The following is a 16,029-nucleotide window of genomic DNA, read 5'->3' as shown; positions in this document are numbered from 1 at the left end:
GGGAGTAGAGTGGAACAGAGCAGTCACATCACACACTTACTGTTTCTTGATTTAAATCATATTCCTGAACTTCATCTGTTGCTCCCCTACCCAAGACTCCACAGTAGCTCCCATGTTTTTAAAAACTCATTTTCCATTTCATTCCTGAGAGGGTTGGATACTCAGGATAAACAAAACAGGGCGACATGTTCAGCCATGTGATTCACTGTCACTTCTGTATCCATACGAGACATGAGGAGCCACCACATTTAAAAAGGGGGAAGGGAGGACCTAGGAGTAATTAATGTCATTTCTGTCTGGAATGCTGTAGCTCAAATTTAAACCAACAAAGAAACTGGTGCTAAAACACACTTAAAAATGGAGTACACAAAATAATTAAATTTAATTCAAGTTTTGCAAGTTGTCACTAGACACATTTAAAAACCTCTACTTTTACTTTACAAAAACGACACACTTTTTAAAGGAACAAACATAAATAAGTCTCAAATAATATGGTATAGACAGTATTATGATAAATTTTCTCTTCTGGCTAAGGAACTGGATTTAGTACCAACATGTCACTGTTCAAAACTACTCCCAAGGTTCCCACTAATTACGGAATAAATTGAAACTGGATGGCATGGTAAGTCTTTCATGATTGGTTCTACTTTACTCTTTCAGGTTTATCTTCTGATAGTTACCCTTTTTCACCTTTAGTCACCCTAAGTCCCACTTAAAGTGGGACTACTTAAATAGGACCCCTGAATATGATCAGTACTTTCAATACCTTGACCCCTTTAATAGTGCTATATACTTTCCCTTCCCTCCGTGTCTCTGCCAGTCCAAAGGAAGCTTCCCTAATTGAACTCCCACTGAGTTTTTCATTTCTCTCATAGTTCCTTTGAATTATCGTTATTGTCCACATATATTTTATGTACAGTATAAGTCTGTCACTTCTTAAAGGCAAGGACTAGATATCATTCACCTTTACACCTTCCAGTGAGCTTTACCCAGAGCCTTAAGTATACTGTACATTCAATAAATGATTATAGAACTGAAAACAGATTTGAAACGTTCAAATTTAAAAGAGGACTACTGAATTACTTGATTTGAAAAAAGGTAACTTAATATTATAAAATGAAATACTACTCAGCATTAAAAAGGAATTAACTATTAATACAGATAACACAGATGAACCTCAAAATAATTATGCTGAATGAAAGAATTCAGACCAAAAAAAGCACACAGTATTATGATTCCATCTATATAAAATTCTAGAAACAGCAAACCAATCTATAGTTACAGAAAGCAGACCAGCGGCTGAGTATAATAAGGGAAAGTAAATAGGCAGAATAGGGAGGAATAAAAGGGAGGGATTACAAAAGAGCATGAGAAACTTTTGTAGTGATGAATATGCTCACCATCTTGATTCTGGTGATGGTTTCAGAGGTATATATATTTTATATATATTATCAAAACTTAGAAGGTTCTATGCTTTATATATGTGTTTGCTATATGTCAATTATCCCTCAATTATGCAGAAGGAAGGAAAAAAGAGAGTAAGGGAGGAAACAGAGAGGGTAGGAATGAGGGAGGGAGGCTGGTTATATGAATCAATAAGCCACATGACAATCTGCCTGGCAAGCTCACTCACCACCAGAACCTAAGGGAAGTTAAGGTTTCTACCAGATCACTGAAATGTGCTCATCACACTCCTCCCCCATAACCAAACAGCAATAGAGTAAGAAAAGTAACAGCAACTACATTTACCAGACACTGTCCTAAGCACTGTAAATATCTCATTTAATTTTCACAACTTTATGAAGGATTACCATTTATTACTACCTCCACTTATAAATAAGGAAACTATGATTCAAACGTGGTCTGCCTAACTCTATAGCTTGTGCTTAAATATAAGCACCATGCTATACTGCCTTCCTAATGACTGTCAACTCATCAACTAATTCCTCTCTCCTGTTACCTATTTATTTAGTGGAGGGCCTAGCACTAAGGGAAACATTTTCAAAAATTACTCAGCAAACAAACAAAAGTGGAATGATAGAAACCTCAATGACTGCTTCTCAGTTAACCAGGTTATTCTAGCTATTACAGGTGACTTTGTTCATTCATTCTTTCCAGGAAGGTATCTAATACAAAACACCCTGAAGACCTTGAAGTTACTAGTAAATCAGCCATCATCCTGCTCCTCTTGTTCTAGCTGCAGTTCCTGAACTACAAGGAATGATAATCAGGCATAAGATGGGGATAAGACAATTTAGCAGACATGAAAGAACAAGTAATGAAGAGGTACTTTAGAACAAAGGAAGGAAAACAGAGCACTTAATTTCTTCATATTTATTTTTGCTATAAAATAATTCGACACAAAAGTCTAAATATAATGCATAATGTAAGGGTTTTCAGAACACATACCCAGTTGTGCCCAAAGTGGGTTATATGGATGAGTCTTTGCCAACATGTCCACACTCTGAGAGGAATGTTTTTCTAAAAATATTTTTATAGGTGGTTGTCCATTTGGCATGACTGTTGGAACCCAGGCAAGATGATTGGTCAGAACTGCAGTAATGAGTGCTGGCAAGAATCTGAAAACAAAATGCATCCTATCAGATTCTAATCTCCTTTCATAAAACTTTAGGCAAAATGCAGTGACGGAGTAAAGCAGGGAGAGTACTTGGCCAAACAGCACAAAAAAGAAGAGAAGAAAGTATCAGTCTATCACCAGGATAAAAATGAAAGTTAATAAATATTTTGGTTAGGTAGGAGTTAAAAGAAAAAACTTTAAAACAAAGACAGCATTCACAAGGATCTATTTCTAACCATAATTACAAAATAAAAATGCCACTTTACTTGAAAAACTATGGATTCTTTTCAGTGTTTAATACACACATATATTAATGAATCAACCAGTATGTCTATACATTTCCAAATTACTGAATGGAAAATGAAGGAAAGTATTAGGAAAACTGTCTACCATTAAAGAGAATAAAAAATAAAACTCATCTGGATTCCAGGAATTTGAGGAATGACCAGAAGAAAACAATATGATAAAGTATCATACTACAAATGTGTTACTGGAATCCTGACACTTCCTTATGTATTTTTCAACTTCTTTTCTATAGAATGAAACTGAATATATGGATATAATTCATAAAAAAATAAGAAGCCTCAGAGAGTTCTGTAAGATGTCAGGAATTTTAATTTAACACAATTAAAGACATTTCTACTGTTTTTCATTCATAAGCTTCTTTGGCCTTTTTTTACACCCTATCTATTATTTATCTTTTATAACTCTGTTTTGCTTATTAATAATATGAAATAACTCTAAAGATAACGGTTAATTCTTTCACTTTTGTAATTAAGTTTGATCATAATCTAGATGTCTAGTTACAGTAAATAATAGCTAAAATACAGTTAAGATAGCTTAGACTGACAGATAAATAGAATAAGCCATACTGGTTTTTGGAAGCATTTTCCATTAGAAAGGTGAACTCCTTCATGAAACGATGGCAAAGCTGGTTCTTTTCTGGAGTCCCCGACATCATTGTAAGCCACACAGGCTCTCCAATTCGTGGCATTGTGTAAAGATTACAAATTGTTGTTCTAGAAAGAGAAAAACATATTATGAAATTCATAGTTTCCAGAATTACAGACTGTTAAAAGTTTATGTTGTCGGCTTGGGTCTCACATCTAGATTATTAAAGCTTTTGAGAAGAGACAATGAATCAAATCTTTCCTTCTTTGTCATCAGCACAGCATCAAGGGAAATGCTTTGTACATGAACTCAAATGTGTTGGTCTGACAATGGCTCAAAGGCTGTGTGGTTTCAGGTAAATTATTTCTCTACTTTAATCATCAGTTTTCCTTACCTGTAAAATGAAAGCATAAGACTATATAATTTTCAGAGCCCCTTTCAGCCCTACATTTCTAAGGTATAAGCTGTACTTAAATAAATTGCAAATAATCAACAACAAAGAAAAATACTTTAAATGGGGTAATAGTTTAGCCACGTACCCACTCAAAACAATAGTTTATTGTCATCATTTTCTTGCCTATGCTGAGGCTCGTTAGTAAAGCTCTAAAGGATGATGAGGACACTATATGCATACTATATTTTACGACTCTCAATGTTCTGACATTCTTCCTTGAATCAACACAAAAGAAGATTATTGCATCATTATGACAGTGCAATTCTGGCTGTCTCTCTTGCATTCCTTTAGATAACAGCTAGTCCTGTGACTTGCACTCTTTCCTAAAGGCATTAAGGATACCTTTAAGACGTCAGTTCTTTTCCTTTTAAGTTGATATCTATTCAGTGAAATCTTATACACTCACCAGAATAAGCAACTCCTGTAAACTTGGGGCTTAAGAAACTAGTCAGTTGCTCAGAAGCTACAGAGTGGTGTCCTACTTTCTACTCTCTAGAACAGTGCTGTCTAACAGAACTTTTGGCAATGATGGGGATGTCTACATCTGTGCTGTCCAACTTGATAGCCACTAGTCATATGTGGTTATGGAATACTTGAAATGTGGCCAATGTGACTGAGGAACTGGATTTTATATTTGATTTAATTTTAATTGATTAAAATAGCCACATGAAGCTAATGGCTACTAGATTACATAGAGAGTACAGCTCTAGAAAGTGCTTGGAGATCTCCATGAAGGTCTAACACATACCTCAGTATAATTTTCTAACACCTAAAATCTAAAAAAGGAAAAGAATTCTCCTGCTTGTACAAGCTAAACTGAGTCTCAACCCGGTATACATATTACAATAAATAAAAGTGACAAATACAGGTTACAGTAATGAGTTCTTGGTAAGGCATAAAACAATGGATGAGAACTTAGAAATAAATAAATAGATACAAAGAAAGAAAAAAATTAATGCTATCTTACAGAGAAAAATACAACTAGAATATAAACTAGAGATACATGGAAATGCTTACTTTTAAAAACTATTAAGGATGTCCAGATTGGATGGAAAATTAAACACAAATGTGTTTCAGTTTCTGAAACCTTTCAGTTCTGATACACCAACTGAACACCACTTAATAATTTGAAAACAAATGAACCACTACAACAAATAGAACTGAGGAGGAACCTTAGTGAAAATTAAAATTAAAAATTTAATAAAATTCTAGAAGACAAACCATAGCGAAGAATGTCAACTGAAGTAGCAAGGTAGAGGAACATAATGGGTTACAGTGCTTACAGAGGGGGACATGTACAAAAAGGAGCAGATTTGCACCCATAAAGCAGGAAGGGTCTCAGGACTCACAAGTGCCTGGTAAAACAGAGGGCAGGCCTTATATAGAGCTATAAACTGAGAGACTAATTCAAGGTCCATTAGTGGTTGGCGTCCCCTACCTCTACCCCATTTTCCCACAGAATAACTAGATAGGAGAGCAGATGTTGCTAATGACCAGCCCAGAGAAATGACATCCCTAAACCCTTCTGATAATTTGAATCTTTCACAGTACATAAACAGATACACAGTAAATCTTGTGGCATTAAAATTTCATGGCAGAAGTAGCAATGAGGGGGAAATAATGTTTAAACATGCTCCTTCAGGGAGTGAAAAAGAAAACAAGCCCTAAAGTGAGATTCTCCAGGCTGTGCTCCCAATCTACATTTTGGTGCCTTTTTCAACTCTGAATGAGAAACCAAAATATTGATGTACAGGGAAAGCCTCCAAGGAGAAAGGGACACGAACAGAAAGACAGAAACACACACACACAAAATGACTCCAGAGGAAACAGAAAATAATACTTTCAGAAAAAGGAAAACATGGAAGAAAACAGACATAAAAGATCAATCCAGGGGTCTCAGTTTCTCATAAAATAGATTCAAGCGAGAGGAAAATAAATTATCGGAGAAAGCAGACAATGTACTAGAGCTGACAGACAAGATAGTGCTAGAACTATACTGAAAAGTTAAAGGACTAAAGGGCAGGTATCAATTCATGACGGAAGATAAATATGCTTTACCACTGATAAACCAAGAAACAGCTGCATTAAATATACTATATAATAATATGGAGGTAAATAACAAAAAGAAATTTTAAGAGTTAAAAGAGAATGTTCTTGGGAATTCAGGATGGGGATAGGAGAGGTAAAACAAGATTCATTTATTTTTCATTATCAGAACTTTCAGTATATTTTTTGTTTCTTGACCATGAGAATATATTCTGATTAAAAGAAACTTTTTGATTAAAGGAATGAGCTGATCAACTGATTTTCCATGAGTTTCGTCAGCATATTAGTCTCTACTACAAGTCTTTGTGACATGGGCGAGAGCCTTATCACCGTGGCCCACTGAGGACATTAACTTCAGTGTTTTACCGTTTAAGGATATGTAACATGACCTTGTGTATCTTTGAACTTTAAGTATATCAAGTGCAAAGAAGGCAAAAAAATTAATTATGCAATAGTGCTTCTTACTCTATACAACTCTATGTTGTCATTAACAACCTAGAACTAACAGTGCTTTCCTCCCCCTTTAAGGATTATTATACTCTACCCTTTAATGGTAAGAAGGGCTATTGTTTCATTTGACCCTTTATTTTTCTTGGTCTGTTCCTAGAGAATGAAAGATTCTTTTAGCTGGAAGGGAACTGTGACATGATTTGATTTTCACTGTATGATACACATGAAGTCCAAGTAAAAATTCAAGGACTTCATTTCTGCCACACAGCAATGCTAACCAAACATACTTCCCACTTTTCTGGGTTTTGGGGCTTCCGTATACTTGTAAATCATTTCCTTCCTCTTCTCAACTACCCAAAATTCATTAATCATCTAGTTTCAAACAATCACCTACTTTAAAAATCGGCTAATTGCAATTTTTAATAATCACTTAATTTTAAAATAAAGTATGATAGATTCTCATTATTTGCAATAATGTTCCATAAAGTCAACACAAATATTGAATTAGTAAACAATCACTCACTGTTTCTAGGGAAAAATATGGGATTAGGTTCCTGTGAGCCTTTGGTCACATTTCTGACAATACATCAGTACATAATCTTGTTTCATGTGGGTTTCTCTTTAAAGACACCTTATTTAATATACTGTTGATTCATTAACAATGAATTCACAGGCAACAGCACTATGTCTTACATTTTAACAAAGTTTACCTAACACATGTATTTTCTCTTTAAGGCACATCACAACTTTCTGCACTTAGAAACATTAGATAGCATTTCAGCACTATGCTTTGGGGCCATTTTTCATAGCAAAATCACAAAGAAAAAGTAAAAAAGTGCTTTAAAAAAAAAAGTGGCACTAAACAGATCATGAAAAGGACGCTTCTTTACAGAATGAGAGCTGAAACAAGAAGGCAGAACACTGCCTTGTTTGACCTCATGTGGGTATGTGTGTGTCAGGACACTCAAAATTTTCAATGCTCTGCACATGTCTACAAATGATCATAAAAGCACTGTAGGTATACTTAAGGGTTATAAATAAATTTTAGCAAGTAGGTGACTTCACAAATACAGACTCTGTAAATAATAAGGATCAATTGTAATATTAAAAGTATATTACAGATAGACCTCTTAGTAAAAACTGTAAGAGTTTATAAAGTATTTTTTAAATACTGTATGAATGCTTCACTGTTTTATACAGTCTTTCAGATTTGCCCAGTGACTGAAGTAAAATAATCAAACTAATACAACAAGGGAAGGTACACAATCAGGACATATATTTACAATTATTTTATAACTCATACATGTTGTAAATTCTAAGTAATATTAAAAATTTAAGGCTAGGCCATTCATACTACCCTATATCACAGCAATTAACTCAGAAATGTTTAACACAAAAAAATTTTAAATAAAAATGGTGGATATAACCTAAGAGCAAGATCAGTATTCTACCAGGAATGAGTCTTATGACATTATTTACTATTCTGGTAACCTTAACTGGATCTATAATGTTTCCTCAGAGCTCAAATAAGGATTCTTGACCTTCTGCCACAAAGCTTGTGACTGCAAAAAAGAAACTGTAATCCAATAATGCAAGATACAGCTCAAAGTGCAAAGGCAAACATGTATTGCTTTGTAATACCACAAAATGTAGAACTTAAAAAAAAAAAATACTGCAGGATTCTTTTAGGTAACCAAGCAAAGAGAATTGTTCAAAACATGTATTTATATTAATTCTAGTCCAAAGTCAGCTAAACAACTCGAATAAAACCATGCTCACACTATCCAAAACAATCTACAAATTTAATGCAACTAACAAAACTTCAATGGCATTTTTCACAGAAATAGAACAATCCTAAAATTTGTATAGAATCAGGTAAAATCCTGAATAGTCAAAACAATCATGAGAAAGAAGAACAAACCTGGAGGTATCATGCGTCCTGATTTCAAACTATATTACAAAACCAGAGTAATCCAAATAGTATGGTATTGGCATAAAAACAGACACATAAATCAATGGAACAGAATAGAGAGCCCAGAAATAAATCCATGCATGTATGGCCACTTAATTTATGATAAAGGAGGGAAGAATATATGATGGAGATAGGATAACCTATTCAATAAACGGTTTGGGGAAAACTAGGCAGCCACATGTAAAAGAATGACTGGACTGCCATCTTATACCATACACAAAAATCAACTCAAAATGGATTAAAAAGCTTGAACACAAGACCTGAACCATAACATTAGAGGAAAACATAAGGGGTGGGCTCCTTGACATCTGTCTTGGCAATGACTGAAGACATAAGAACCCTTAACATGTATGTACTTATTAACAAGAGAGAATCAACATATGTAAGGCCAAAACTGAAAGGCCTAGGGGACGAGGAGTGGGGAGAGGGAATATAAACTTCCAGTTGTAAGATAAATAAGTACTAGGGAGGTAACATACAAGATAAATACAATCAACACTGCTGAATATTTCTTGAAAGTTGTTAAGAGAGTAAATCCTAAGAGTTCTCTTCACAAGAAAAATAATTTTTTCTATTTCTTTAATTTTGTATCTATATGAGATGATGGATGTTCACTAACTTATTGTGATAATCATTTCATGATGTATGTAAGAGAGATCATTATCCTGAATACCTTAAAGTTACACAGTGCTGTATGTCAATTATATCTCAATAAAAACTGGAAGAAAAATAAAACTAACAGGTAAATACAGTATCACAGTTAGAAACTTCAACACTCCTCTATCAGAAAATGATATATATTCAGCAGGCAGAAAATCAGTAAGAAATAGTTTGGCTTTTTCCAAGCTTATTGAGATATAATTGACATATGATATTGTATTAGTTTAAAATGTCTAATGATTTGATATATGCATGTATTGTGAAATGATTACCTCAATAAGTTTAGTTAACATCACTTTGCTAAGTTATAAAAAAAATTTTTCTTACAATGAGAATTTTTAAGATCTACTCTCTTAGCAACTTTCAAATATCCAATACAGTATTAACTATAGTCACCATACTATATTACATCCCCAGAACTTATTTACCTTATGACTGAAAGTTTGAGCCTTTTAGTAAGGATACATTTGAGCTGAACAGTACCAACAGTCAACTAGATCTGACATTTGTGGAATACTTCATCCCAAAACAAAAGAACATACATTCTTCTCAAGGGTACATGGAACATTCACCAAAATAAACCATATTCTGGACCATAAAACACATGTCAACAAATTTAAAAGAAATTTAAAGAAATCACACAATATATGCTCTCAGACCACAATGAAACTAAACTAGAAATTAATGAAAGGAAAATAGGTGGAAAATCCCGAAGTACTTGGAGATTTAACAATACTCTTCTACATAACATATGATCAAAGAAGAAATTTCGTGAAAAATTTAAAAATATTTTGAATTAAATAAAAATTCAACTTAACAAAATTTGTGGGATGTAGCAAAAGTAGCCCTTGGAGGGAACTTTTTAGCAGTAAAGGCATATATTAAAGAAAAAAGAATAACTCAATAAAAAATGTTAAAAAAAAAAAGAGAGACAGAGAAAGAAAAAAATCAAAGCTAGCTTAAATACTACAGGAATTAGAACCTTCTATTTTACTGACTTAATAGATGTGATTTTAGACAAAGAAAGAAAGAAAGAAAGAAAGAAAGAAAGAAAGAAAGAAAGAAAGAAAGAAAGAAAGAAAGAAAGAAAGAAAGAAAGAAAGAAAGAAAAAGAAAAGAAAGAAAAGGAAAGAAAAGAAAAGAAAAGAAAAGAAAAGAAAAGAAAAGAAAGACAAAAGAAAGCTCTAAAGGCAATAATCTAAGCTTTAACTTTAGGAAATTAGAGAAAGATAAACTATAAAACTAAAGCAAGTAAGAGAAAACAAATAGAAAATCACTGAAATAAAATATAGAAAATCAATATATTAAAAATCAACAAGGGGGAAGGGTATATCTCAAGTGGCAGAGTGCATGCTTAGCATACACGAGGTCCTGGGTTCATTTCCCAGTACCTTTTCTAAAAATAAATAAACCTAATTACCTCCCCCAACCAAAAAAAAAAAAAATCAACAAAACAAAATCCAGTTCTTTGAAAAGATCAATAATCAATAAAACCGATAACTTGTATATTCAAGATAATCAAGAAAAAAGAGAAATGACACAAACTACTAACATAAAAAATGAAAGAGGAATCTATCACTACTGATCAATGGACATTAAAAGGATAATTAAGAAATATGAATAATTCTAGGCTTGCAAATTAGATGACTTAGATGAACCAAACCAATTCCTTGAAACACAGAAAACTAGCTACACTTAAGAAAAAATAGGTAACTTGAATAGTCCTATACATATTTTAAAAATTGAACCAATAATTAATAACTCTCAGCAAACCAGGAATAAAAGGAGAACTTCTTCAACTTGAAAATGGGTATCAATAAGAAATCTAACCTCTTACTCAATGATGAAAAACTTGAAAATTTTCCACTAAGATCTGGTACAAAGGAAGGATATCCCCTATCACCACTGTTTTTCTACATTGTACTAGAAGTTCTGGCTAAGGCTATAAGGCAAGTAAAATAAATAAAAGGTATACAAATTAAGAAAGAAGACATAAACCTGTCTTTATTCACAGATGACATGATTGCTTATGTAGAAAATCTAAAGAAAGTGACAAAACAAGAAACAAAAAACTCCTGGAGTTAATAAGTAATTACAGCAAGGTTGCAGGATATAAGGTTAATATACAAAAGCCAACTTCGTTCTTATACACCATCAATAAACAGTTGAAATTTGAAATTATGAACATAGTATCATTAATATTAATGAATAAAAAAAACCCTTAAATATTTAGGTATAAATCTTTTTAAAATGTACAAAATCTATAAGAGGAAAACTACAAAACTTAGATTAAAAAATCAAATAAGATCTATCTAAACAAATAGAAAATTATTTCATGTTCATGGTCAGGAAGTCTCACTATTGCTAAGATGCCAATTTTTCCCAATTTAATCTACAGATTCAATTCAATCTCAGTCAAAATCCCAGCAAACTATTTTGTGGATATCAACAAACTGATTCTAAAGTTTGGAGAGGCAAATAATCCAGAACAACCAACACAACACTGAAGGAAAAGAAATTTGGAGGACTCATATTATCTGACTTCAAGACTTACTATAAAGCTACAGTAATCAAGACAGTATGATACTGGTAAAAGATCTACTGTAGATCAACAGATCAAGTAGATCAACAGAACTAGTAGATCAACAGAACAAAAGAGACCAAAAATAGAGCCCCACAAATAAACTTAACTGGTATTTGACAAAGGAGCAAAAGCAATACAATGGAGCAAAGATAAAGATAGTCTCTTCAACAAATGATGCTGGAACAAGTGGACACCCATATGCAAAAATATGGATCTAGACAAAGACCTTATAGCTTTCACACACAAAAAATTTCAAAATGGATTATAGACATAAATGTAAATGCAAAATCATAAAACATCTAGAGCATAATAAAGGAGAAAATTTAAATAATCTTGTGTTAAGTAATGAGTTTTCAGATATAACACCAGAGGCACTATTCAGGAAAAAAAATTGTTAAGTTGGACTCTAATAAAATTTAAAACTCTGCTCTGTGAAAAATACTAAGAGAATAAGAAGACAGGACACAGACTAAAAGAAAATATACACAAAACACAGATCTGACAAAGGATCGATACATAAAATAAAACAAAAACTGAGTAAGAAAACCAACAAGCCAATTTAAAAATGGGCAAAAGACTGAACAGATACCTCACCCAGAAAGATATACAGATGGCAAATAAATATTTGAAAAGATGCTCAACATCTTATGTCATTAGGAAACTGCAAATTGAAACAATGAGATCACTATACATCTATTAGAATGGCACAAAAAAAATTTTTAACTCACAATATAAAATGCTGACAAGCACATGGAACAAAAGAAACTCTTATTAACTGCTAGTGGGAATGCAAGATGGTACAGTCACTTTAGGAGAATATTTGACACTTTCTTGCAAATCCAAACACAGTTTTTGTGATCATCTATAGCAGTTATGCTCCTAGGTATTTACCCAGTTGAACTGAAAACTTAAGTCCACACAAAACCCCATACATGAATGTTTAGAAAAGCTCTATGCATAATCACCACAAGCTGTAAGCAATCAAGATGTTCTTCAACAGGTCAATGGACAAACTGTAGTATATCCACAAAATGTGATACAATACAGTGAGTTTTTTTAAATAAGTGAGCCATTAAGCCACAAAAAGACGTATAAGAACTTAATTGCATATTGCTAAGTCAAGGAACCAGTCTGTAAAGGGTACATACTATGGCCAGTGGCTGCCAGGGTGTTAGCAGGAAGGGAGAAAGAATGAATAAGTGAAGCACAGGAGATTTTTACAATGGTGAAACTATCGTGTCTGATACTGTAATGGTGGACACGTAACATTATGCATTTGTCAAAACCCATACAAATGTACAATAAAAAAATGGAATTCAATGTAGATTATGGACTTTAGTTAATAATAATATATCAATATTGGTTCACTAATTATAACAAATATACCACCCTAATGCAATATGTTAATAATCAGTGAAACCTAGGGGAGAGGGCTATATGAAAAACTCTCTGAACTGTTCGGTCAATTTTTCTGTAAATCTGAAACTGTTAGCATTAAGTCTACTAATTAAATGTGTAAATATACACACATATATCTACATATGTATATATTTTTATATATACATACATAAAATTTGTGAAATTAAGCAATTTATACTCTTAATAATACAGAGTGGCCAAGAAACAGAGGATATAATAGATAACTATGTCCCAGAATTTACTACTTTTCTGGCAGCTTGTTTTGTTGCCTTTCACCCCCATTTCCAACTCAAGAAGAAAAGATAAAGATTATTCATTATTCAGCCTGTATGGGACTCCAGAGATACAAACATGGGTAATTTCAGAAAAATGCAAGAGAATCAGACTGAATTTACAGACTAAAAGATAATGAGGTCTAGATTAATGGATATAAATCACCAACCCCTAAAACAGAAGTCTAAACTTTAATAATCCTCAGAGGCCAAGCAGGTACAAAATTATACATGGGTTAATACAACTAGGAGAGATACAGCTTATGGCAAACCAGTGTTTGTCTGACTTAATGGTCTAGAGGTTCAAATGTTTGTCAAAAAAAAAGAGGCCAAATAAAATGTGCTGGCTGGAGTTCTGTCACCTGTAATTAATCTGGTCTCAGTTAATTTTATTCAACATTGAGAAAATAGAAAAGCACTTATATTGATGCTAATGTGTCCTTTTTTTTTTTTAACTGTATGACACTTACTGAAATATCAAATGAACTGATAGGAAATTTATCTAATGCAGCCTAAATCATTAACATTTGGTTTAAGCAACTCAGTATAATTTACCTCTTGAATCGTGCAAAAGTATCTTAACATTTATATATAAAAAATATACTTCAAAGGAATTCTGATCTTAAATATTCTGACATTAAAATTACTTCTATCACCTTGTGTTCAGAAAATTATCAAATTTTGAGCTTTCACATTAAACACACAAAGACATCTATGTAAACTGAGAAACACACAGACATCTATATAAATTGAGACGTTATGTGGATAAAATAAACAGCCAATCAGTCAAAGTGAGATAATTAAATTTGTTCAAATTTCCCTCCAGAAATATTAAGGAAATGTACTTTATTTCCTCTACATTTCATCTAAAAGAAACTTTTGTGTATATAAAACTTGATTTAATCACGAGTGGCACCTTGAAATATGGTAACCTGAATTCTTAAGGTACAGGTATAAACAAATAAAATCATGAATAACTTTGCACATCATTCACATATAAATTAAGAGTGAAGATGCCAATGAAATAAAGGAACACACTGATTAAAAATACTGTTGCTAAATTAGTGTTTAGTGTATACAGTCTTAATGTTACAAGTTGAAAAAATTAAAGAGATTTGTTACACAATGTGAATACACTTAACACTACTAAATTATACACTCAAAAATAGTTAAGATGTTAAATTTAATGTTACGTTTTTCTTTTACCTCAATAAAATTCTTTTAAAATACTGTACAATTTGCTTGCATGCTTCTTTTGATAACTTAGGGAAGATCTAAAGTGAATATGTTAACATACATATATGACAGAAATATCATCTCTAATATAATTTTTACCTGTGTAAATTATTTCCTTCCAAGACAAAAAATGAAATAAGTTGAAACTGAATTCTCTAATATGTTTCTCTCTACATTTTCAGTAACTACTGTGTTTACTGCATAAAAAAGCAAGATATATAAAGTCACTTTTAATGTCTTTTACCCTAAAAATTATAATAAAAGATGAAAGACTAGCAAATTTTCTTCTTAATAACTGAATGTAGCAGATAATATTACACAACAGCCATAAAGTAAACTTTTTCAATTTAAAGAAACTACAAATATGATAAAATATTCCATATCAATTTAGGTTATTTTTACCATACAATTTCTATTTAACAGTTATCTGTAATTCCAACTTAAAAATTACACAAAAACCTTCTATAATCAGGAAAATAAGTTATTTTGTAAATTCAAAGTTTCTAGAAAATTGCTGAGGCAATGAAATCTCTCCTTTTGAGAGAAAGTTTAAAAAAGAATACCAGATTTATTTTCAGTGTGGTTTAACACAGTATGAGAAAAATAAAAAATAAAAAAGGAGCAAAGCTGAAAACAAACATGAGTTTTCTCTTACTATCAAATTTACTTAATACACCACTCCTTAGTCATCTTCATTACAAAGTATATATATGACATGCCTACAGTTTCACCACAGCAATCCTGAAATATCACAAGCTAAAACAGGCTTTCGCTTCAAAACATAATAGTTCATATTTAAAAAAGAAAAAAAAAAACAATCCAGAAGATCCCTGACCCAATAAGGGACCACATACCATTAGCCAATGAACAAAAGTGAGGTATATGGACTACTGATGATACTATACCTTAGGTGGTACGCAGATACATACTTTTAATTTTAATTATTATACATTCATTTTTATAGCTTCATTATAGCAAAGGATATTGATTCTCCATTTAGGGTAATGATACATAAAGTTTCATTTTGAAATATACTTATTTAGCTATAAAAGAGTGTCAATTTAAAGAGAAACATTAGATTTTTTGTTTGTTTTCATCTATATATATTTATTGACATATAGTAAGTTTACAATGCTGTGTCAATTTCTGGTGTACAGCACAACTTCAAAGAGAAACAAATTTAAATGGCATAAATGATATGCAGATTTGGCGAAACTGTAAAGGTAAGTTGTGAATGACTTTTGAGAAGCACTGCTGTAGGTTATATTTGTCATAGAAAATAGTGCTGTCATTGATGTCAGGCATTCTGTTAAGTAGTTTACATACATTACCTCACTCTATCCTTACAACAATCTATTAGATTATTACTAAATTGAGTTTACAGACTGTACACAAGAAAACTAAGGGTCAAAAATGCTAACAGAAATCTGCCCAAGGTCATCAGTGGTGGGAAAAGGCAGAGTCAGG

At 32.3% G+C, this 16,029-nt stretch overlaps 1 protein-coding gene across 2 annotated transcripts in view; it reads right to left on the bottom strand.

Moving 5' to 3' along the window:
- FNIP1 (folliculin interacting protein 1) overlaps nt 1-16,029 on the bottom strand; it is a 109,743-nt gene that overhangs the window by 15,635 nt on the left and 78,079 nt on the right. For both annotated transcript variants that reach the window (XM_006212841.4, XM_006212842.3), the window contains 2 exons: nt 3,451-3,597; nt 2,410-2,579 (listed from right to left, as the gene is read on the bottom strand). In XM_006212841.4, the coding sequence (XP_006212903.2) occupies nt 2,410-2,579; nt 3,451-3,597 (317 nt within the window). The remainder of the gene's footprint in view (nt 1-2,409; nt 2,580-3,450; nt 3,598-16,029) is intronic.

Source organism: Vicugna pacos, chromosome 3 (genome assembly GCF_048564905.1).
Source record: "Vicugna pacos chromosome 3, VicPac4, whole genome shotgun sequence".
Lineage (NCBI taxonomy): Eukaryota > Metazoa > Chordata > Mammalia > Artiodactyla > Camelidae > Vicugna > Vicugna pacos.
The sequence above is the reverse complement of the archived record's forward strand: the minus strand, read 5'-3'. Positions and strand labels throughout refer to the sequence as shown.